The 23,923-nt window shown below is 36.9% G+C and overlaps 1 protein-coding gene across 44 annotated transcripts in view; it reads right to left on the bottom strand.

Annotated features, from left to right (window-relative positions):
• The window catches only part of TCF7L2 (transcription factor 7 like 2), a 244,004-nt gene that overhangs the window by 30,192 nt on the left and 189,889 nt on the right, over window positions 1–23,923 (bottom strand). For 43 of the 44 annotated variants that reach the window (XR_008933334.1, XR_008933333.1, XR_008933336.1 and 40 more), the window contains exon 5: window positions 367–499. Coding sequence is in view for 39 of the 44 variants with exons in the window: in XM_056850592.1 (XP_056706570.1) it covers window positions 367–499 (133 nt within the window). In the remaining 5 variants the exon portion in view is untranslated. Of the gene's footprint in view, window positions 1–366; window positions 500–11,146; window positions 11,270–23,923 lie in introns of those variants that run through there. The other variant, XM_056850608.1, reaches the window with a different exon arrangement.

The raw sequence follows: 23,923 nt of genomic DNA, 5'->3' as shown, positions 1-23,923 counted from the left end.
CAGCAGTATCTGCCAAGTATCATAATCTGCTACCTGGTCCACTGTAAAAAAGTAACACTACATATTATGAGGTTTTATTTAGTGTTGATTATTTTTAGTCAATATATCCAATTTAGCCAATATATCCAGTATATCCTGTAGCTATTTAGCTGTGATCACGAAATAGAATTTAAGAACTTTAATGACAGGACATTGCATCTCTACACTAAAACAGTCAGTTACAACCATAATGCTAATTTTATTGTACTATATTTGCTTCTGAGCAAATTTCTTCTCAGCTGATTTAGCTACATAGTATTTTATACAACTTCCTTCCCTAACACACACCTTCTCCAACATCTCTCTGCAATAATTCCTTCAACCTACCTGTTTTTGGATCTACGTCGGCTGGTAAGTGTGGAGGAGGATTGCCCGGTGTGAAGTGTTCATTGCTGTATGTAATAAGCGGCGTAAGAGGATGTACATGGTGCGGGTGCTGCACAACTGGGACTTTGTTAGACTGTGAAAATGGAAAAAAAGGAATGTGTGGGAAAGATGCTCCATTAACAAAGCTACTCAACACAGATCTAAAGTAGTTTAGAAACACAACCCCCACATTGACAAAAAAAATTACAGTATGGTATCTCATCAAAGCATCTTTAATCAATTTATCTTTTCTCCTTAAGTTCTGATGTGCGTTATATTTAGTTGGAACTCTAACCCATTACATTTTTGTTAAGGGCCACTCGTGAGGTTACAACCCCTGGCCAGCAAGTGAAGCTCTCTCCTGAAGTATTTTCAGCAGTCATGTGAGACTCATCCAGAAGATTATTGTTACCTATGTCTGATCCCTCACCCCATACTTGAGGGAAAACTGCCCTTATGAAATGGAGAGGGTTTTAAACTAAACAAAGCAAAAAAATTGTTCTTGGCTTAAGGCAGGGGTGGGGAACGTCAGGCCTGGGGGCCATTTAAGGCCCGCAAAATCATTTGGTCTGGCCCTCCGTGGGTCCTGGCAAATCTCTAGCTCAGAAGGATCTATGTCTGGCGATCTGCCCCCTCCCGCAGACAGGAATAGCCTCTATTGAAGGTGGATGTGAGTTTGTTTCGCCAAGAAAAGGAACCTTTTTCCCCCTTGCAGAAGAGTTGTTAGCTATGGAGCTGCTACGACCACCCAAGAAACTGTGTTAACCCTTTCCCACCTGGGCCGTGGAGAAACGTACTCCTTCTGTACTACAAGAGGGCTGGGGGGAGAAGTGGCGACAATGTAGGGTTAAAGGGGGCAGGGCCAGAATGCGCAGGGGGGTGAGTTCTTAGCCATGCCAGGCTGGTGCAACAGACCATCCTGTGCCACCAGGTGGACAAGTGCACCACCGGTTGGATGCCTGCCTGCTTGCCTGCGAAGGGAGTCATCTGGGGCAGCTGCCTGCTAGGGGCTTCGTCGGCTAATTTTTAAGATGATAATTTTGTATGGCCCACGAATGATGTTATAAATATCCAAATGGCCCTTGGCGCAAAAAGGTTCCCCACCCCTGGCTTAAGGCATGCTGTTTGTACTATGGCAGTGTAATGGGCCACAATATCATGAAACCTAAGGGGCAACTGGTATAAGATATACCAAGATCACTTTCACCTATGTGTTCACGATGGCAAATTCAAACTGCTGACACACAGATCATACCCACAGTCAGCTGTGAGTGCTACAAAGTTCATTTCAGGACACACAGACCAGGGCCGTGGTGAGACCCATGTGTCAGCAGTTCAAAACTTGTCCAATCTTGCATCTGCTATATCTGGTAAGAAGTTATTATTCATATTGGCCCTGCCTTTGTTGTTGTTTTTAAGAGAAAGGCAGCCTTTTAAAAGAAGCTATGATGGAGGTCTGATCATCAAAATTTCACTCCCACGAGGGGCTGCAAACTGTTCCTCTTGTGCCCCGTTCACATAATCGTATGCGTGCACACACAGCCTTATTGCTTTTTAAAGATGAAATATTTTACATTCTTCCTCTTCAAGGCAGACCCAACTGCATCATAAATCTTGACATATGGCCTGGAGGATGGGGTAAATCATTTTGGAGTACTTGAAGGGCACTGGGCTGAAAAGAAGTCACTGGGCTGAAAAGGGGTGTAACTACTTAGGGCTGTACTGTTACAGTGCAACCCTGCGCTATTAGTCCATTACACAGAAAGGAACAGAAAGTTGCTGCTAAATACTATGAAAGACTTGATAAATTGTCCAATCATCACAGAACATATATAGAATCAAATGAACAGTGATAAAACATCAAAATAATTGTATAAAATATGGGACAACCAGATCCTTATACTGAAACGATTACACTTGCTGGGAAAGATGCACATATAAAATTTTGCCATTACCATTCCGTATAAAGTTATCATTAAAGTGAGGGAGAAGGGAAACAAAAAATAAAGAACAACTACACTTCGTTCAGTACAGTCTGATCTGTGAAGACTCCTCACAGATTCACTAAAAAAAAATTAAGCTGAAACAAGCAAACTGCTGAACCATTTACTGCAAGTAATCCAATTGCAACTCCCCCCCTCTTATTCCCTATAGAGGATTTACACTAAAATCCTACAACAGGGACATTTAACCAGATTAGGTAGCAACAAAGATAAAGAGGCTAGTATTAGATGACGAATGGATTAGAGTCAAGTTTCATTTTCGAATGTGTCTTCATTCCCTTTTATTACTTTAAGTAAGGAACAATTTGCATTAACATCAAGTAAAAGGAATCACATTAAAAGAATCCGGGACAGAGCAGTGGTGCCCCTGAGCGCCACCTCAGTCCAGGAGATGTCAGAGCGTTCACTATTATCCTCATTCAAGAAGAGCAATGGCAAGTCTGTAAAGGGAGGAATATTTTCAGCAAATACTAGTTAACCTGTATTTTTTTCGGTTTCCCCCCTCTGAAATATGTGTTTCTACTGATCTCCTTTTAATCGTTTCATGCCCTTTTTTACTTATTATTTTTAGAAATGCGTGAGAAAATGTGTTTCGCAATTTACAATAGGAAAGGGTAAAAGGAAAGGGTTGTAGTAGATTGGGAAAACCCCAAGTAAAAATTCTGACACTGACTCACTAAACAGCCTCAGTGAAGTCTCTGTCTCTCCCCCCTCCATTTGTAAAATGGGAATAAATAAAATTTACAGTGTAAATCTGTGCACAATTATTTGGAAGAAAAAACCTTCCATTCAGTGGTGATTACTTCCAGAAAAGTGTGTACAGGATTTATGCCATAGTGCCTTGTTAATAACAAGGCAACAAAGACAGCAACTGGACTTTTTATTGTTCTTGTTTTATACTGCTTGTTTTATAAGCCATTATGGGAGTACTGCAAAGAAGTCAGGTAAAAATTCTCTGAATTAATGTAATAAGTAATATGTCAATGAACAATCTGAATTAAAGTAAACAGGTATGGGGTGGGGGTGATGCCTAGATTTGCCATTGCCTCCTCTGTACAATTGCTTAAAAATTCTAATGAAGCTAAGTATTTTTAGGATCTATCATCCTTTTATCCATAGGACTCCACAATATCAGAAGAAAAAATAAACTATAATTAAGCTTCTGGTAGCAAAGAATCTATTAGTATTAATACTTCCTCTTCAACAAACTTTGTTGAAACAAATATATTTGTTCATCTCTGCTGCTTTCTTTTCTCGTGCCCTCTTTTCAGACATGCTTACAGGAGTAATAAGGTTTTAAGAGTATAAGTAATCATGAAGCTTTTAAGCTGCAGCCAACGAGCCATAAGGTAAAAATATTGCATGTATACTACACAGAATTCTTTGATGCCTCCTACAGCTCAAGTCTAGTCCACCGATCAGGGGTGTGCACATAAAAAACTGGATTAATTTGGGGTGAGATTTGGGGAGGTCATGCTTTTCTGTTATCCCATGACTCTCTTTACCATTTGAGGATGTTTTTCAAGTCCTGAAAATTCAGGTCATTTTAGCAAATCCCCCCATTCACCCAGCAGGTGTGAAGCAGTAGTAGGGAGGGAGAGGGAGCTAGTTTCAATAAACAGATTTTAAATTTTAAAGGTCCATAATTTTCTATGTGAAGATCTGGCCTCCAAAATCAAAGGCCAGGTCTATCCCTACGGAAAATAATAGCCCCTTAATATTTAAAGGAATTAGAGAGACTAACAGCTGACTGGTTGGAATTGGGTGATAACCCATAAGAAATAGTAGAGCCACTATTCCATATGGACTGTAGAGAAGCTAGGTCTCTGATTTTGGAGGCGAGGCCTTACTCCCTTTAAAATTTAAAGGGAGACAGACACCACCAAACAGCTGTTTGGCAGACCAGTTTCCTTTCTCTTGGGTCTGGGTGCCCAAAACACTCCAGAAATCCTGGGACATACATTTTCAATACTCTTGGGATTTGCAAGTGTTTGCAGTAATTTCAGATATCCATGACCCAACCCAAAACAGCTAATTTTTGGTTTATTTTCACCTGGGGTATATCTGAATGCATACTCCTATGAGTGTTTTATTGTCTATAGCAACCAGGAAAGGTATAACCAAATGCTGGAAACTCTGTCAGGATTGGGTTGACACAGATGATTAATGTATTATTCCAAGATGTTCACAGTTGAAATAACTGGTTCAATTGTGTATATAAAGATGGCTTGGATACGAAAGGAAAACTCTGATGTCACCTTCCAAGGTGCTCTAAAGGATCACAGCATGAGGAAACTAGAAGGAAAACAATGCACAAATAAATTACTGCTTAAGAAACAATGCAAAGTTGATCTTGAGGATCTTTATCTTAGGTAATATAGTTCTGTTTCACTCACAAGGTTACCCTGAAGATACTGCTTATGATGGAGAGCTTATAGTAGATCCATGATTGGAGATCTTCCCCCATCCCCCAATCTAAGTACTCTCCCAGAAGCTGTATTATAGAATGGCAAAAGACAGGAGGAGGTGGGGTGATTTAGATTAGCAAATCAGCACACGGAGATGGTTTAACATGCTTACCCGCTGCCCCATACTTTTCCGCTGCCCCATACTGGGGGCCCTAGCAGCTTTGAACTTAAAAACAACAACAACAACAACCAGGAGATCCAATAATGGACTGAAAAAGTATCAGGTAAATAAGATAGGATGGGCACACTGACTTTTCTGCCAGCAAATCAGAAACAATAACATTGTGCCAGAAATTCAGGCAGATATACCAGTGCAAATCTTAAGGAAGAGAGCATTAAGACTTCTAGATTGTTAGCAGACATGAAACAACTATTCTGTGAATGAGAGGACTCTCCTTTGTTTCCCTTTTGCTCTCTTGCAAATTCTGAGTTCTGCCATGCCATTCCCAACACCTGGAACTATATCGTCTTGTCACTGGCAAAAATGACTCTTGCTGATTCCTCTTATGGTCTCATACTTTTAGTAACACTCCTTGTGAACCTCCATAGCTCCAATTTCTCTTATAGAATTTACTATAGTTGTTTAACTCCCTTTCTCCTATCAAATGCTCATTTGTCCCTTATTTGCTCTATTCCCCTTACTTCTTCCACATTCGAATTCAAGGATCAGGCTTTTGGTCAGAAGCCCATCTAGCTTCAAGTGTTGTGCTACTGCTGGTGTTAACATCCATGTGAAGCAGCAGCAAAAACATTATTATACATAATTAAAATGAACCAATCTATATTAAATTATCAAGCTCTCTCTCTCTGTTTGAAGTTGCAATTTTGTTTTTGTTGCTAATATAATGGCATATCTACTGAAGAAGGAAGGGTGGGCGAAGACATCTACACTCAGTTTAAATACAACCAATAATGTGCACGAGGAAGGCGCAAACAATTTTGGAAGCACTTCTAGTTGGGTAACAAACAAGGTTGGCTTTAAAAGTAGAATTATGGAATTATATTAAATAAGCTTCCTTGGGGGGGGGAGCACAGGAGGAGACTATTAGTAATGTGAGTGATGAGAAGATTAATCCTGCATTTGCTTTTCTCTTTGAAGTGAATAGGGGTTTTGCCTGCATAAGAAGAACAGTCTCTAGCAGTATCCAAGACTATAAAAGGTAAGTCACAGAAATTAGATAAAAAGGGCCTATTAGGTCATCTTAGTCCATTCCCTCTAGCCGATGCATGATTGTCTTCTAGAGTATATTTTCCTCTTACTTTGTGCTTATTTTATAATAAAAGCTAATAATTGAACTTCTCCAAAAACAGTAGTATACCCCCCCCCCCCCGTCCGTTAATGGATATCACAGTAGGGTTTTATATATTAGTCACTCTGGTACTCAGTTTAGATTAGATTAGGAATAAAAATGGAACAAGAGCAAAATAAAAAATAGGCACTTTTTTGTTCTGTTTTAAACTTGGTAACTGAAAAAGCAAAACAAAATACAAACAATAGCAAAAGTTTGTTTTTCCCCTCGATTGCTATGCCTCAAGCGAAACAGATTAAATTGCACCCATGGAATCAACAATGAAGTTACCAAACAGGAATTAGAAATGGTTTAGCACATGTATACACAAAGATAACATAAACCATAGACAAGACGTTCCTATTAGAAATTTAAGCTGAACTGTAGTTGAAAGCACTAATGTCTCGAGTGAATTCTCATATATTTTTCCAAAAGTGTTAGGTGAAATAAGCTCCAGGATATTACAATATTATACGCTGGGACCCTTTTGTTGGCATAATTAAAGGTACAAGCTGATAATACTCAACTGACCAGAGAGCTTTCAGTAGGAACAAATTTCGTTTGCGGCTCAAGTTCATGGGTATGCAACCTGGAGAATTAACTCCTTACCTTTCAGGTTTACTTAAACCATAAGGTCTGTCAACTTGCAAGATATGAAGAGGTCTGTTAACCTCTTCAGCCTGGACGTTCATTATACTACACTGTTTACATTTTGGATTGTGGCAAGGGAAAAATTGATTCTATTATACAGTTTTCTCTTCTAGAACTATATAGTCCTACTTTTTCCTCTGCAAAGAATACCCAAAGAGAACTAGAAGTTCACAATTCACCTTTAAACCTGTTAATCATCATATACTGAAAACAAATTGAATGACAGCTTTGCCTGTCTTTTTTATGCCATTCCATTTCTTCTGTGCACCCTAATTGTCTCTTTTCTGCAGAATAAAAAATGAACCTGAAAAACTAATTTTGTGAACTTAGCACACTAGAACAACAACAACAACAACAAATTGCACAGAAGACCCGTACGATTTACCTGCGACTTCACAGTATGTTGCAGAAGTGCTACAGTAATCTTGAATTACTAGGCCCCACCAGGGATGACTCCACAACAACTAAGGTTGACTTTTGCATTTTTACATTAAAAAGAGGTATATACGCATTTTCCAGATGCTCTCACTCATTATGACACCAGTAAAATATGAACAGAAGATGCCATATTTATGACTAAAGAGGGCCTCTACCTTTTATTCTCAGGATAGAAAAATAAACTTTAATTTAAACTTTTATCAAATTAATTGTCAAAGATGAATAGATTATTAATCTATTTTTAAAAAAAACATTTTAAATCTTTCTTTTAGCCCCCAGGTCTAATTCAAAGATCTGGAAAACAAAAACAAAATAGTTACCCATAAATAAGGCTTGCAAGACGTAAGCTGTTTTAAGGGACACCTCATAATTGAAAAGGATTGTTCCTTATTCTAGAACATCAGCTACATATACTATCAATCTCTCTCTTAATTGGCAAGCATCTTAAATAATGGGAACTGTGACCCCCCCTCCCCCGATCGCAATCTTGGAGTGTTCAGAATATTATTTTTTTAAAAATACAAACCATAATTTAGTCGCTCCTAATAGTTATATTCATAGTTTTTTTAATGTAATTAATTTGAATTTGGGTATACAAACAAGCCATTCCAAAGCTGTGGTGGATATTTTCCTTTAGAGAACTAGATGGTTAAAGTAGATTCTGTTTGTCTACCCAGCGTGCAATTTTTTGAAATGAAGAACATATTCACACCTGACCAAGCATTTTCTCAAAAAATTCTACTTCTCCTTAACCCATTATTGATGATACAGTGCTCTCAACCCTTTAAAAGTTTAATATAGCTTATTTCTGCCTAAGGTCTTGCCCTAAGCTTACTCCCTATTGTACCTGAGGACAAGGCCTTCATTGATAGCCATGGCTTTCCTACACTTAAAAAAGGCTCATTTTCTTCCTTCACAAAAATGATGACAGGAACACTGACAACTATGTGTAGGGACAATACCCCCCCCCCCCAGTCAGAGTTTAACAAAAAAACAACACACACATACAGCTTTTAAAGGGGGGGGCACTTCCCTTCTGCTTTTCTTTCAACGGCTATTTCCTGGCTGGAGGATTGTTCCCATCAATAAGGGCCTACCTGCTATAGTAAAAGCAAGTCAGCTTTGCAATAATTAGACAAACTACTCAAATAAAACAATTTCTTATTCCAAAATGCCTGACAGCTCATTCAAATAAAGATATGGGGAAATGTCTTCTCCTAAAGATCCTATGTCTTCTCATCCACTCCCACTTGACAATTCCGGTCAAATGAACATGGCTAGGATCGGACTGGAGTTGAAGTAATGAAGCGGTCATTAGCTTTCTTTTGTGAAAGAATCCTGCATATAGCATCACAAACAAATGTTTGTTATAACCTAGAGCATATTTGTGAAGGAATTACATTGCTTAGCTTTTAATGCTCTCTGTGATGGATAGAAAGATAATATTTTTATTTTATTTTTTACATAGAGGCAATTGTAATGCAGATTCTAAATATTAAAATGTACACGGAATATGGTTTTATAGGTTTCTGGAATATAATTGCTCAGACAAGATAAGGCTGGGTATAATCAATATCAGCCAATTATTCTTCAAAAATAGAGATTTTCTAACTTCATCATCAGGAGAAAATAATCCCACTATTATTGGTCTTGGTCTATTACTTAAAATGACCATTTAAATAAGTTTTGGTACACACAAAATAGATCTACTCTTGCAAGTAGAGGATGGACCACATAAACAAGTATTATTTTCATTCAACTTTACACTTTATGCCACCCGTGTACATATATTTGGATATTCACAGGCAGATTAGACATTCAGATGTAATCCATTTTAAAAGAAAGAGTATAATTACCGGAAGGGCAGGAAAATCATTATGGTTAAGAAATTGTCCTCAAAAGTGGTAACCAAAAGTAGATGTTGTATATGTTTATATGTCACAGAGACAAATAAAATTGAAGTCTGAAGTAATAACATGAAACAAGATACGGCTATGCTTTGGAATTCAGCAATAATGTTGTCTTACGCCAAATGTTCTTATGTGCATACTTATTATCAATTTATTTAATATGAATTACTAATGTAATGGGCAATTTAAATGATTTAGCTTTTGACTTTTATAACACATTAACTGAATTCTTGTAAAGCAATGCATCCTCTTGGGTGAACTCTGCAGGTTCCTATCATGTGTACACAGAATAACGCTCCCAAAACATCATTGGAGACAGGGAAAACATGGCAATACAACAGAAAGAGATATCCAAAAGCATATTACTATATTAGTATGTGAAGGTGTTTGGTATTTTTTTAAATGAATGGACAGGGCCATTATTACTACAATTTACATAGTTTTTTAAATGAAAAGTAACTAACTACAGGAAGATAGCATTGTAAAACTTAGAATTCAATGTACAATCTTCCCTAAGACCATATGTAAAATGCCTTTTATTTTAAAACTATCACCAATCAGCCTAAAGTAAATTACTCTATCCTTGTGATTAATCCCTGGAATAACAGATTGCATTTATAAATAATAGCATGTTACATACATGTATCAACTCTACACACACTCTAAATAGTGTGTCTTAAACAGTTTGCCTTCCAAAATGTAAAAAGACAGTCACAAAAAATTAATGGTAGGATGATTGTGGACAAATTTAAAAGTATAAATTCTACAAATTAGCTTTATAACAAATTTTGGCGAAATCAAGAAAAAAACAGGCTACAATGAGGCCTAAACTTGTGTAACAGCTCAGTAATTACTATATCACAAATTATGTTCTACTAGAGAAAACTAAAATCTTGTAGCATGTTTCCTCTTTTACACATTTAGGATTATATGTTCATAAAGGAAAAAAAGAACACCTTAATAGACCAAGTAATTCCTGGATTTCTTTCGGATACATACAATTACTGCGTAAAAAGTTACCTACTCTTCTTTTCGAGTTTGTGAAACAGTAAGTTATAGTAATTTAACTTTTCTCCTCTGAGTCTGATTTATTTGCATGAGGGGCCCTTAACAATTCAAAAGATGACCTTTAACAAATTTACACAAATTAATTGCTAGGGGGAAAAAACATTTAAAAAGGGGATATGGAGAAGACTCCATGGAATTAAATCACTGCAACAGTGCTCATTTTTAACAAGTAATTGTGAAAATTAGGGCTTTCGAAATCAGAAAAAGTTGTTAAACTTTTAACTGCATTTGTTAGGCTCAAACCAGTATGTACTCCTTAAGCAGAAAGTGTTTAGGTATGTAGCCAAAAAAAAAAGTATACAAAAGTATACAAATCCCCTGAAGTATCTTTAAAAAGCAATAACATTATGTTATGCCGTGCGTGTGCACCTATCATAGCACGTTAGCCACAAACTCTACTTTTGCAGACATACCATACTTTCTTTCGTTAGCAATCAATATTCAACATCTTTAATGTTAAAGACAATGCAACCAGTTGTACATAGCCCCTTTCCTAGGACAACACTCTATGAAGAATAGAGGAAGTTATCTTCAAAAACAAGGGAAGTGAGGGGGGAAATCCCTTGCAAACATCTTTTAAAATTCGCCCACAGCTTCCAATGTGAACAGTCATTTGTTTTGTAACTAATATAGCATGATAAGAACTGTCAATGACAAGTCATTCTATACCCCTCCCCCATACTGACTCTCACTGTATTATTATTTTTTTAAGTATTGAACAAAGGTCACCGCTTGAATTGACCGTTTTATCTCCATTTTTAAAAAAAATATTTCCACAGACCCAAATAAATAAATAAAAAACCCCGCACAAGCAGTTCAATGGTCAAGACTGAAAAGCATGCACGGGCACTCACATCCACATGTATGCACACAACACACACACACACGCCCACACACACACAAATGCTACTCACCCAGCAATTCAAATTGAGATGCCAACAGCCAAACTGCTGGAACAGAGACAATCCAGACGCAAGTGCTCCTCCTTTACCACTCAGATCTTCCATTCCTACTAAAATTGCATCCCTTGGGTACATAGCAGCTTTTTCTTTCTCACTCTTAATCTCAAAAAAAACAACAACTTTTTTTCTCTTCACTGTCTAGATGCCAATTGTACTGGCTTTGTATTATTTCCCTTGCAGCTTTTCACTTTCTCTCCCTCCCATCCCCCGCCCGGGTTTTCATTTAAAGTATGGTCCTAAAAGATCAAGACGTTCCCAGTTTTGAGGCCTGGCATTTTCTGAATGCTCAAGATCCATTGTGACATCGGATGTCGGCTGAGAGCAGCGTCTTATTTTATAAGAGACTGCTGTGGATATCAAAACTTAGAATAATCTCCTCTGTTTTCTAACACAAAAATTCTCTTGCTGCTGCCGCCCCCCCCCCACCTGTGTGTCTGCTATGGATAGCTAAAAAAACAGTTACCTTGGAAATCAATGACAGCACTAGTACACCTCAGATAGTACAGGTAGAGTTAAGCGTCGTGTGGCAACAACGGATAGCCATGAGGGAGCACGAGCACCTAAGTGTAGGAAGCATTCACTTTATCTGAGATACTGTCAGATCCTACCAAACAGTTTTCTTTGGGCAATAGCTTCAGGAAGAAGTTGATTTCCTTGTCACTCTGACACAAAAATGGTATTTAGTAGATTTTTTTTACCATGGGAGCATTCTCCCCAGCCTCAATCTTTTTCCAGTGCTAAAAATTATGCTCGTTTTCTACCAATTTCTACATAAAACCAAAACAAGGAAAGCTTATCATATAACCAGAGTTTAATTTTCTAAAGCACTTCTCTACAGCTATTATATTTTAAAGTTTCCCTGAGTAAGGGGGAAAATACACTTGTTTCCTTAGTAAATTGAAAAACAGTGACTTATTTCCCCCACATCATCTAAGTTATCAGTGTCAGCTATTTTTTCTTGATAGGTATTGACTTAAGACAGAAAAGTTACAAGGGAAGTTCTCTGATTTTAGCAGTGGAATGTATGTAAATCTTTAGCAACTGCTGCTCAAAACAGCAATTAAATACATTAGACAAAAAAATTGTAAGGGCAAGGTAACAATGAACAATTTCACATCCAAAATCATCATTAGTCTGATAACCAAGTGGTTTTTATGAGAGTAAAAAGTTCCTGCACTAACCAAAAACAATTACGTATACTTCCAGATGATGCATGAAGACCTGTCCAAAATGTTTGCAGTATTACAACTTGCAGACTGTTTTTTTTAAAAAACAAACTTTTGTTGTGAGACATCACAGAACCCTCCACAACTGTCATGTTGCATTTTTACAGGTTGTACAGATTGGATGTGTAGTACAAAAGCTGATATAAAATGGTAAGAATTTGGAGAGACTCGCCAAAAGATATAACTGAGACAGAAAAAAAATTCTCTGTTTGCTTTTCTTACCACCATCCTTTTCCATAGCTCTCTGGCCTTTGCACATAAAGTGTCAGCCAGCAACCGTTAAGGCCCTTAATACCAAAACAAAACCCTGCAATTTCCCTTTACATGGCAATAACAAAAGCAACGAGGCTCCAGTTTGACAAGTAAAAAGCTCCAACAACACGGCAACTAATTGCCTTCCCTCCCTCTATTCACAGCGGCCACCACACTCCAGCGGCTGCTTTTGTCACACGTGCAATTTCTTAAGTAAACTGCAAGTTCTCTTGCTGGTGATGGACAGTTCCCAATCATTTAGCAACAATAACTTATAAACTGCAGCAAATAGGATGGGCAGCTTTTTTGAAGCTTTGTTCCTGGGCTGTCCCAAAAACAGAAGGGAGAGGGAAGCTACATAATAATAAAAATAAAATATTGCAGAGTCTTTCTTATTTTGGACAGTTCACTGTTTGTTAGGAGAACTGATCTGAACTTTTTGTAACCTGGATTCATCTGGTTGACATCCTGAAATGAAAATTTCCCAAAATGCTTAGTGTTATAGGGCCAAGTATGTCTGTGTGTTTGAGAGAGAGGGAGGGCGAGAGACAGACAGCAAGAACGAAAGAAGTACAGCCTTAGGAAAGGAAATATAACTTATTAAGAAACAAATATTTTAAAAGCAGTAAAAGCATCTGTGTTATTTCCTCTGTGGAGGTATGGAATCCTCTTGCTGCAATGAAGTGGTAGTTAGACCAACTGAAACTGTTGTTCATATCGTACATTCTTAGGTCCTGCATAGAGACGTTAAAGCAAACTTTAATATCTACGGTAACAGGGGACTGTGGTTGCCACAATATTTTATACAAGAGTAGAAAAGCTACCAAACATTCTGCTTCCCTTAGACAACTTTTTTGTGTGAAATAAAGTAGATGGCCTTACTTAACCTAACCATCAGGAGCACGGAACCAAATAAACTACATAAAATACTGTGCATCTCCAAGAGAAAAAAAAATTCCACAATGCTCCTTTAGTAACAATTACAGAGATCACATTAGAAATGTTAAAGTTCATAAACTGAAAGGCGTTTTTCTTCATTCAAAAACTCTTTGCTAAGCTCTAAATCCATCAATCCTAAAATTCTTTGAACTGACAGAAATTAACATGCAACAGAAACATGCAACAGAAATTACAATATCAGCGCAGACACATTAAAAGCAGTGCTACATTCTGCTAGCCCCTGTGTGAAAGGAGAAAACGTATAGCTTACCATTTACAACAGTTTTAATCAGGATGCTTCACGCTGCCTGGTTTCAAGCATGCTGCCGCTTGTTATATTAACATACCTACATGATGTGTATTAAGACTGCTGTTGGTTGATCCACTGGAGGGCAGCACCCTACCTAAGCCATTCACCACTGAGCTGCACTGAACAGTCAAACACACGGGAACCAGCTCAACAACGCCAGCTCTTCAGAAAAGATGCTCAAGCCCAGTTCCATTCATATAATTATCTCGCTTGGTAGGAAAAGGAACAATGCTGCATCTCTCCCTGATTCAATAACAATCCACAAAAAGTAAGGAAAAAAAGCTCTCATTTCTCTCCCCCTTCCTCAAAACCCTGAATATTCAGTCAAAAGAACAAAAGCTGATATTTTGTTTGCCGACTAGGCAAATATAAAAGCGATCTCAGTTCTCCAAAGTTCACCTAACTTGGTGAAAGCACCGCTTTACTGTTCATCAGTGAAATTAAGCTTTAATAGCTGTTTGATGCCACTCAATAGGAGAAAACCCCAATTTAATTTCAGTAAAATGTAGAAGATTCAGTAAAAGGTAGTTCCGCTGATTTTTTTCTGCGCACAAAAATTCACTCAGCCCCAAATTCTCGTCGACAGGAATAAACAAATTATATTTTTATAACAACTTTTTAAAAATAGTTTAGCATATTTGGCTAAAAAGAGAACAAAAAAATCAGAAGCACTTAGCATATAATTTTTGCTATGTCTTAAGTAAAAATCACAGAAAGTTGCAGATGTCTTCCTTTAAAGCGAATGGTCCTAACACATATTAAACTACCGCTGCGCATCTTCTAAGCATAGTAGGAAAAAATGACTATTGATCTTCAAATAGCGATAATTGAAAAGATCAAAAAGATTAAACAAAATCACAAATGTGCTGACTTACCATGCTATGCTTTTTTTGTTGCAACTTTGTAGAAATTTCACTCAAAGAAATTGCATCAGAGGTGTCAAATTTTTTAGCGGAGTGTGATCGTATTACTTCCGCAGCCCTGCCTTCCAATGCTTCAGAACTTTTTTCCTTTTCTCTTTTTTGTTTGTGGTACCTAGCTTTTTGCTATAGACTTTAAAAGCCTTCAGCTCAGCAAACCAGCACAAATTATCTTGCCACCTTGCGTAGCTCTGATGCTTTGGCCGCTAACTTTGGAAGGCCCTTTACTACTGCATCAAAATTAGCATTGTCAAAGCAGTTAATGAATATTAATATTGTATTTGTCATTGGAGCTGGCCCGTTGCTGAACTCCGAGTCATCCATCAGGGACAAGATTAAGAACACAATTATTTCTGACTGACAGGGACCAAATCTGCTAGAATTTTTTTTTTAACAATTCAGGGGGAAAAAACCCCACAATATCATCATCTTAAGGTGTCTCCCAAGAGACCGGGAACCAGATTAATACTCTTTTAATGAAGTAAAGATCATTATGGGGGGGGGGGGGAGACGGAGATATACCATTCAAGCTATTTAGTTCTAGTTGCTGTTAGATTTTTTAAAAATGAATACAGCATATCTTTTTCAACAGCTGTCCAGATATTTATTCATACTGTTCTAAGAAAAGACTATTTTTTCTGAAATCTTTTCCCTTTTAAAAAAAGAACAGAGAAGGAGCAATTCATCCCATCTGGGATAATTTTCCATGTCTTCACTTTTACTATAGCAGCTCAGAAAAGACAGCACAGTAAATAATTCCTACACAAATTTGACAAGAGACACCTTCATCAACTACAATTCCTTCTACTCCAATTCCCTAGTTCCCGAGTACTCTCACTCACTTTATTCTGGATGAACTATTACATTTATAGAAACTCTTAAATTCCCTTTCAGTGGTGACATCCTTCTGTAATAAACACACAGGAAACAACATGAGAACACAAGAATAACCATGAACTAAACAATCAGCAGGGTCTCTCGGATTCAGAAAGAGGGAAACAAGTGTTAACGTTGAATTCAACAACGTCCCAACTTTTGAATTTGAGAAATGATCTTTATTCTTAATGATAATTAAGGGAAACATAAAAAGCAAAAAGAGTACATGGAGAAGAGGGGACAGATACTTAAAAGATTTCAAGAAATGACCGCACAGAGCTTAACTAATACAGCTATTCAACATCCATTTATTTTAAATGAATGAAATCTTAAAAGTCGCTGCTTACCTGTTAAAACAAATATATCTGCATTCACTTTGTTCGATTCACACCCATACATTTGCAAAAAGATCAATCAATTACTTAATTTATATATCCGGGCATGGGATTTTTAGAGACGCATTTTAGAACATACCTTCAGTGGTTTCTTTCATAGAGATTGCTCCCAAGATCACATTTGTTAAGCCTCCCCCCTCCCTCCATTTTTGGGGGAACTTTATTTTAAAATGTGGTAAGAAGGGGAAAACTTAAGGGGATAAAAAATGACAGATGTGATAGCTAATCTGTCCAATGAATCATGGGGGTCTAGGTAAAGCTGCTGTGGCTACTGAGCTAATCTACAGCTCCCACTGACCAGCCTACTGGCCCCCTAATACCATTATCAACCCTTAGATGAACATTCTAAATTAGAGTTTTGTTCCAAAAGGGTGTGAAGTTGACCTCTGGTGCAAGAAAACCTCTGGCATACATACAGATGGAAAAGTCCTTATGATTTTGTTTAACGGATTCTCTTTTTAGGGGGATTATTCATTTGTGAATATATGCGTGCCGCCCCTGTCTGTATGCAATTTGTATGGGTACTATCAGCTGTGTGTTGTCAACACCCCACTGACAGTTTTATCTTTAACAGACTGCTTCGGAACTATTCTGATCTTTTGATACATAGGTTTTTCACTGGTTTTTATATTTTAATATATATTTTATATATATTTAAAACGTTTTTTAATAAAAGAATAACTCTCTTTTTAAACTTTGACTGTATGGGGTTTCACTTACTCTATTCTAGAAGAACACAATTATTTGAAAAAAATATTTTAAACTATTTGAAAAAAATATTTGGAAAAATTATTGAAATACCGTACATCCTTCTTGTTTAAAAACAAAACAAAACTATGCATTGAGAATGAAAAACATACCATTTGAAGGTGGAATATTTATACTGAGTATTCAAAATGGTGAAAAGAAAGCACAATACAATAATAATATATTCACATATTCTTATGGCTTACATTTATATAGGCAACCTCTGTCTTAAAATAATTTTGTACGTATGTGAATTAGCAGAACTGCAGCAGGAAAAAAACGGTGTAGAAAATGATAAAGAAAATGGACATTTCCCTACACCTGCATGCCTTCTTTTAGGCTAACTGAGGCACATCATCAAGAAATACTATGCTTTCAGCTTTATGTCCATTTAGTCTGTATTAAATGGAAATCTACTTCAATAGTTGTAGTTAGGAACCCGACACTTGTCACAACAGACAGACATTAGTTTACAATCTCCTTCTGTAAAGCAAACATCTCATTCCCCACTTAATAATAGGTTAGAACTTGCAAATGTTAAGATCAATATTTACAGTTTGGGGTTTTGTGGATACCAATCATCACCATCAGGCACCTATCCCCATCTCAGTTCTTAATAGGCTGCTTTCTCTGCCTCTCTCTGCTTCCCCAGCACGACTGCATCAGCACTAGTATCAAATTAACTCTCCGACTTTGAAACTTATTGATCTGCTATTAAGACACCAGTGAACCTGATGAAATGAGTGCTGTAGGTGCAGTCAAGACTTCAAAGTCTCACACAGCCACATAAAACAAGCGCCTTTGATCCTAACTCCGATCTGCTGAGGGTTTAAAGCCCAATTCTCCCTAAGCTGCCCTTCTCACTCGTCATGTCTGATGTCTTAGCAACTAGCGACTTGATAATGTTAATAATGCAAATTTTAGCAAATGATTTTTACATTGGCAAAATTAATTATATGAATTTATGCCCCTTTCAATTTGGGCATCTGAAGTACAACAAAAATTATGGAAGCAATTAAACTTATAAAAAGAAATCCTTAGTCATATTCTACAAAACACTACAGATGTTTTAAGCATTTGTATAGAAAAAGTTAGACTGAAATGCCTGATATTTGCTACAATTAAACTGAGTCCTGCTGTAAGTTACACAATTATTTTAGCCTTATATAATTGGGTAAATAGTGGAAACAGGTATTTGCAAGTTTCACTTGTTCCCCTTTCAGCCAGCCCTAGAAACAAAGACCCATTGTTTGTTCTCTGTCTTAATTCCACATACATTCATACAATCTGTGTATACTAAATAATAACTGTTATTCAGAATATATGTTCTTCAGGGAATATAATTATTACATAAGGAATGACTTGTCTCAATTTATCAAAAGAGAGGCAAGCATCATGTTGCATGAAAAACACAGAACAAATCATCAGTGTTTAAATCCTAAAGGTTATGAGTCTAAATTCCTTGATATTTATACTTGCATGTATTTATAAATTTGCTTTTTCACATGAAACCAAATAACTCATTATTCACTAGTAGATTTTATAAGCATTTTCTTAAAGAATTACATACGTCACAAATTGAATAGAATTTTAAAAGTAAATAATTTGCGGTAAATATTTTCTTCAAACATCTGCTCTTTCCCCTCATAGATATACCCACTATTCAATCAACTACTTCCTGGTTTGCAGAGCATAACAGCAACATTGCTTTATACTCGATTGATAGTGAAATATCCAATATTAATACAATTTTCTTTTTAAAAAATGAGAGAAGTTACCATCAGCAGCATCAGATTTGATACTACACTTGAAAATAATTTTAAACTAGCTAAATGCTGTTATGATAGCCATTGCTTTGAAGTTGTTATTAAGGGCATAGAAAATGAGAAATCTGTTAATACAGTAAAGTGCTTCTGTGAAAATTATTGAATAATCATAGGACAAAAACCTTTAAAACAGACTATTTAATTGAATACCATGAACCAAAATATTACTGTTGATAACTCAGAATGTTTTTTTGAATTCTTCTGTAACAAAATTTTGATTAAGGGAGAAAAAAAGCCCTAAAAGATATTGCTATGTTGATACTCACTTAACCTACTTGCAATTCTAAAGAAGTCAACACTTGATTGTGACAATGTTCAAAAGAATTTCCTATGCCACAAGCACAGTAAAAACTTTCACCAATTAGTGCAGGAAAAAAGGAGGGAAAAGCCACAGCGCTGGTGCTCAAAGAGCCAGGCCTTGCGGCAAAGCTGTCATGTCGAGTGGATTGATCAACAGGACCACAATTTCTAATGGCATGTTGTCATGAAAAGTCAGCCACGGGGAGCCACCTGCTTTACTGCTCATAGACAGCTAGGGAAAGGAAGGGGGAGCCTTTCATACCTAGCTTTACTAGACCCTTTTGCTAGCAATTTTGGAAAGGGTCTCCTGATTTTTATTCAGCAGGAATATGTCACGTCTCCGATTGTAATACCCAGCCTCTAAGATTACAGTTACAGGAAGGCTGGAATTCTCTTCTACTCTCTCTCACTCTTCCACCTCCTCTTTTAAACATGATAGAAGAATAAATGTTATCTTCACTCTCGCACATCTTCTGAGATCTACAAGCATTTCTATTCTATCTCTAAATGAATCAGGTTTATCAATACCTTATAACACATGTCTGAAGACAATGTAAAGGATGGCATCTTCTTTTGTCCTCAATAGACATATTATACTTCAGTTGACAGAGTATTTGTATTGTTTCAGTTTGGATGCCACAATGGTTTTAGGAATCTACTGTTAACTTTGAGGTTGCTGTGCTGTATGTGCAGAAATCTTCCACTGACAAAGTTGATAAATAGTTCTGATTTTTAAAGAGTCTGATTGCACCTTCATATGTGGAAGAAATTAAAATTTCAATGACCCTCTTCAAAATTACTATCAAAGTGAGAACCATAGTACCCTTATCCATTTTAAAGAAATGTGTTGATTTATGGTTTGTACTCTTGTCATCTGGGGCACACAAATATTTCTTCTTTAGAATGAATGCTAAGGCCAAATATTTTGGTGACCTACTTATTATATAAGAAACATTGCTGCAGTAATTATAGTTTGGTTGAACAGAAATGTAATATTGTGTTACAGTAGAACAGAAACACATTAATCTAAGTTACAAATATTTGTCAGTTCTTTCAAAATTTTAAACAAACCCAGAACTTTAATTCATGAGAATTTCAATGCTCACTAGACATGGGATCCATTTGAGCAAAACAGTAGACCTTTGCTACCTGTTTATTTGAAAGACTCTAAAACAAAAGAAATAGTACTAATGTGCAGTATCTGCCAATTTATGTTACCAAAACAAATCATCTATGTACAGTAGAAAAAAGTCAAATAAAAGTTAAAGAACTTTCAAGTTCATGTAAGCAACCCCCAATTGGCATGCAAATCACGTACTGTAACCTTTTATCGGTGCAGCCTCTGGTCTCATCAGTCGATGAAATTCTCAGCCCGCGGCAACAGCTTAGCCAAGGGACGCAGACCAATGAGAAAATATTCATTGTGTTAGCATTTCAAATGGCGAGAAAGGCAGAAGAAGCGCTAACTGATCACTGCCCATGGAATTAATTGGATATTCCAAGAATAATGTCTCTCAGTGAAGATCCTTGGAGGCCAACCGCAAGTAGAGACCGCATTTTGTGCGGTGCCTTCAAAAAAGACCGCTTAGAGGTAGTGGACATATTAGGGGTTTAGCGTATTTCCCTAAAGGCCAGAAAATAATCAGATGCACTGAACCAAACTCAGTTAATCCATTCCATAATTATACACACAAAATCCAATAAACTTTGTCATATTACTGGAAAATTAAACTATTATAGCAAACACATTGGTATTGTGTGAAAATTTGGGATTTTAGGTTCAAGGAAAATTTTGGTGAAACATCCAGTTCAGAGGATATTGTGGTTTAGAGTCCAGAGTGAGAATAATGTGTCAATGGAGTCTTCAGTTTTCTTTAGGGATTTTGTGGATACTATACCGCTTCCTTCCTTTATGTGGGAGAGATTTACGTTTCAGCTTTATTGCACATAGTCCAAGCATATGCAATGACCCTATGTGATATTAGTATATCATTCCTAAGACACATCTTAATCTAACCTTTTCAAGACCCATTTGCTTTCAAACTCAAAACAGCAGAAAAAATGTGCATTGTTGTGGGCGCTAGAAGATTGAGCTAAGACTTTGGCCTGGTCCAAAGCAGTAGCCCTCTGGATAAACAGCTGCTTGTGCAACTAAATAAGCCCTACAGACCAAGAGGTAAAAGGGCGGAGGGGAGAAGAGGGGGAAAAACAAGATTAAGAACCTTCCCAAATGTTCCATCCTTCCTATCGACCGCTGGCCTAGCGTGAGGTGTCAATTTTGACTCCAAAGAGAGCACACGAATTCGCAGCGGTCCCATTATGCGGTCTCTGCGCTCATTGTAAATTCTGTCAACGAAGTCAATCTTATTAACTTCCGCACTGGTTCACACATGACATTTTCTTCAATTTTCTTGCTGACATCAAAAACATCAATTAGCAGCCCGAAAATAGGAAGGAACGAATGACAGAGCCTGATAACGTCAACTATTTGAAGCCAAGGGTAAATCTATTCTCCAGTTCTGAATGCGTTCATTACAATTGCATTTTCAAAGAAGACCTCCAAATAGCAAAGAAAATTAAATTTATCATCTAGAAATGCCTAGAAATTGTTTTTTTAATCCTATGTCTATCTCTCAATCCCAGAGTGTAATACAAAGTATCGCAATTCATTTTTATGATAACATGCTATAACTTTAATAGAAAGTTTATAAAATATGCAGCCCCTGCCATACTTCCTATCACACAGAAGCTGTAAGGGGTGAGAAATTTGTCCACCTGATTGGACCAGTGCCTTGTCTACTCAGGAATTCTTATAGGCCGGCATAGCACTGAAGAGAGGGAGAAAGGACACACACCGACATCTAGAGAAATGAAGAAACCATGGGCAAGACAGCCTTAGTCTAACTGGTGTCTTTAAAACAGTAGTAAGCACTAAAACACTCAGGGAAAAAAGCCCTACATTTGCATTTTCCCTGTCTCATATAAAGTAAAACCTACTCCTCTTCCATTAAAGCAAAGCGAGAAGTCCACTCAAAGACTTTACACTATCTGTCAAAGACTGAAAGCACACGTCTTCAATCATCTCCTTGAACTTCCACTAAGTGAACTATTAACCCATTTCATTTTATTGATGTTTTCAAAAACAAGAACTTAAATATCTTCACTTCACCTTAAACACCAATACACAAAATGGCCCACTTGGAAGACTCAGCAATATATTTGTTAGGGAGATAGACTTAAATGGGAGGGGGAATGTAATGCCAAGCCCCCGATTTAACAAAAAAAATAAAAAAAAAATTCTGATGTGTCTGCTTTGTGACATGGTAACTTTCATGCTTGTATTACATCTCCTAGGGAGCGAATGAAAGCAGCTTCAGTGGCTACCAAAGACACTCACTCGGACTTAATGCAAACAGAAAGAGCAGCTACACCCTGATAAACAGATCACATTCCTTCAGCCCATTGATTTTTTGATCTTTTGACATTTTTTAGTTGCTTCCATTCCGTTCCTTGTCTTTTTCTCAATGTCACAAAAGACAAAAATGTCTTAACAATTGATGGTTGGGATATCTATTAGCTGTCAACCCGATGTTTTTCCCGGCACTGACTAACAAATTCCCAAATAGAATGCCGAGAACCGGCATGATGACGTATCACAGCATTTCTTTCCAATATAGCTAATCATGATATATATTTTTGTCTTTACCAAGCAAAACCTTGATTCTGATGAGTGAGCTCATAAAATGTTGGTTGCGTGCACACAGAAAGTAGGAATTCCTCTACATATTTCATTGTGCCTCAGAAAGGTACTTCAGTCTAACACAGAGATCTCTAGCTTGCCTTTTGGGGAATAAACGGCTGATACAAATGAGATAAAGTTTGTAAAAAAAGAAGACATTACTATAACTTAATAAAATGTTGAGGTACTTGTGGCTGCCAGTACACTTTTCAAAAATTAATAACATCTGCTAAATCAAATTAATAAAGATTTCATAAAGCAAATTCATTAACACTGATTATAGATTATCTGCAGATGACTAGACCTTTTAATCTAATAGTGAATTAAACCAAAGGAAGAAAATGTTTCAGTTATCATATACGTTAGTTACTTTAAATGATTTAATATAACCCATGCTGAACAAAGAAATCAGTCTTCTTAACTATATGACTTCATCCTTATTCTTCAATAAAGTACAAAAAATAGTTAAAAGAATTAAGAAATATGTTAACAAAAAGTATCATTATCATCCTCCTTTTGCTTTTCATATTGATCTGATAATAAACTGTTGATTCCATTGAGTGACTACAGCTCTCTCTCTCTCTCTAATCTTCCATTTGAATCAAAAGAAACATTTAGAATCTAGGTAGAAAATCCACCGGGAAGTTTTCTTGCAGAAACTCCACTGAAATGAGTGGAAGCTAAACAAGAACACGTACCTTCAAATGTGCATGCTCATGTAGCGTTCCCATTGATTTCAGTGGAACTTGTGGAGAAGAACTTTCCCAGGGGGTTGTGCCTTAACAATTAATACAATTCAGCATTTCCTAGAAAGTGTTTATCTTTTTTTTTTTTTTTTTTTTTTAAACACCTTCAGAACCAGGCTTTGTACACACTTTCAGAGCAATCTGTTGGGTAGAGCTTATGCAAGTATATGAACTTTAAAAAAATCCTTGTTACTGGAGAAAGTAGTTATTCAAAATAATAGCGTAATTATCAGATTCTTAGGTTGTTTCCTTCACAGAAAGATAACAGTGTTGCACTTACCTGTAACTGTTGTACATCGAGTGGTCTTCTGTGTAGGACCACATGGGACTGCACAGGTGCAGGCCTGCCATGGAGAAGGAGTTTCCCAAGCTTTCTAGAAGATTCATTGAACAAGGAGCGCTCTCTGTCTCACACTGGTGTTTCCCGCCCAAAGGAGCACATGACAGGGGTGG

Source organism: Euleptes europaea, chromosome 5 (assembly GCF_029931775.1).
Source record: "Euleptes europaea isolate rEulEur1 chromosome 5, rEulEur1.hap1, whole genome shotgun sequence".
Lineage (NCBI taxonomy): Eukaryota > Metazoa > Chordata > Lepidosauria > Squamata > Sphaerodactylidae > Euleptes > Euleptes europaea.
The sequence above is the reverse complement of the archived record's forward strand: the minus strand, read 5'-3'. Positions and strand labels throughout refer to the sequence as shown.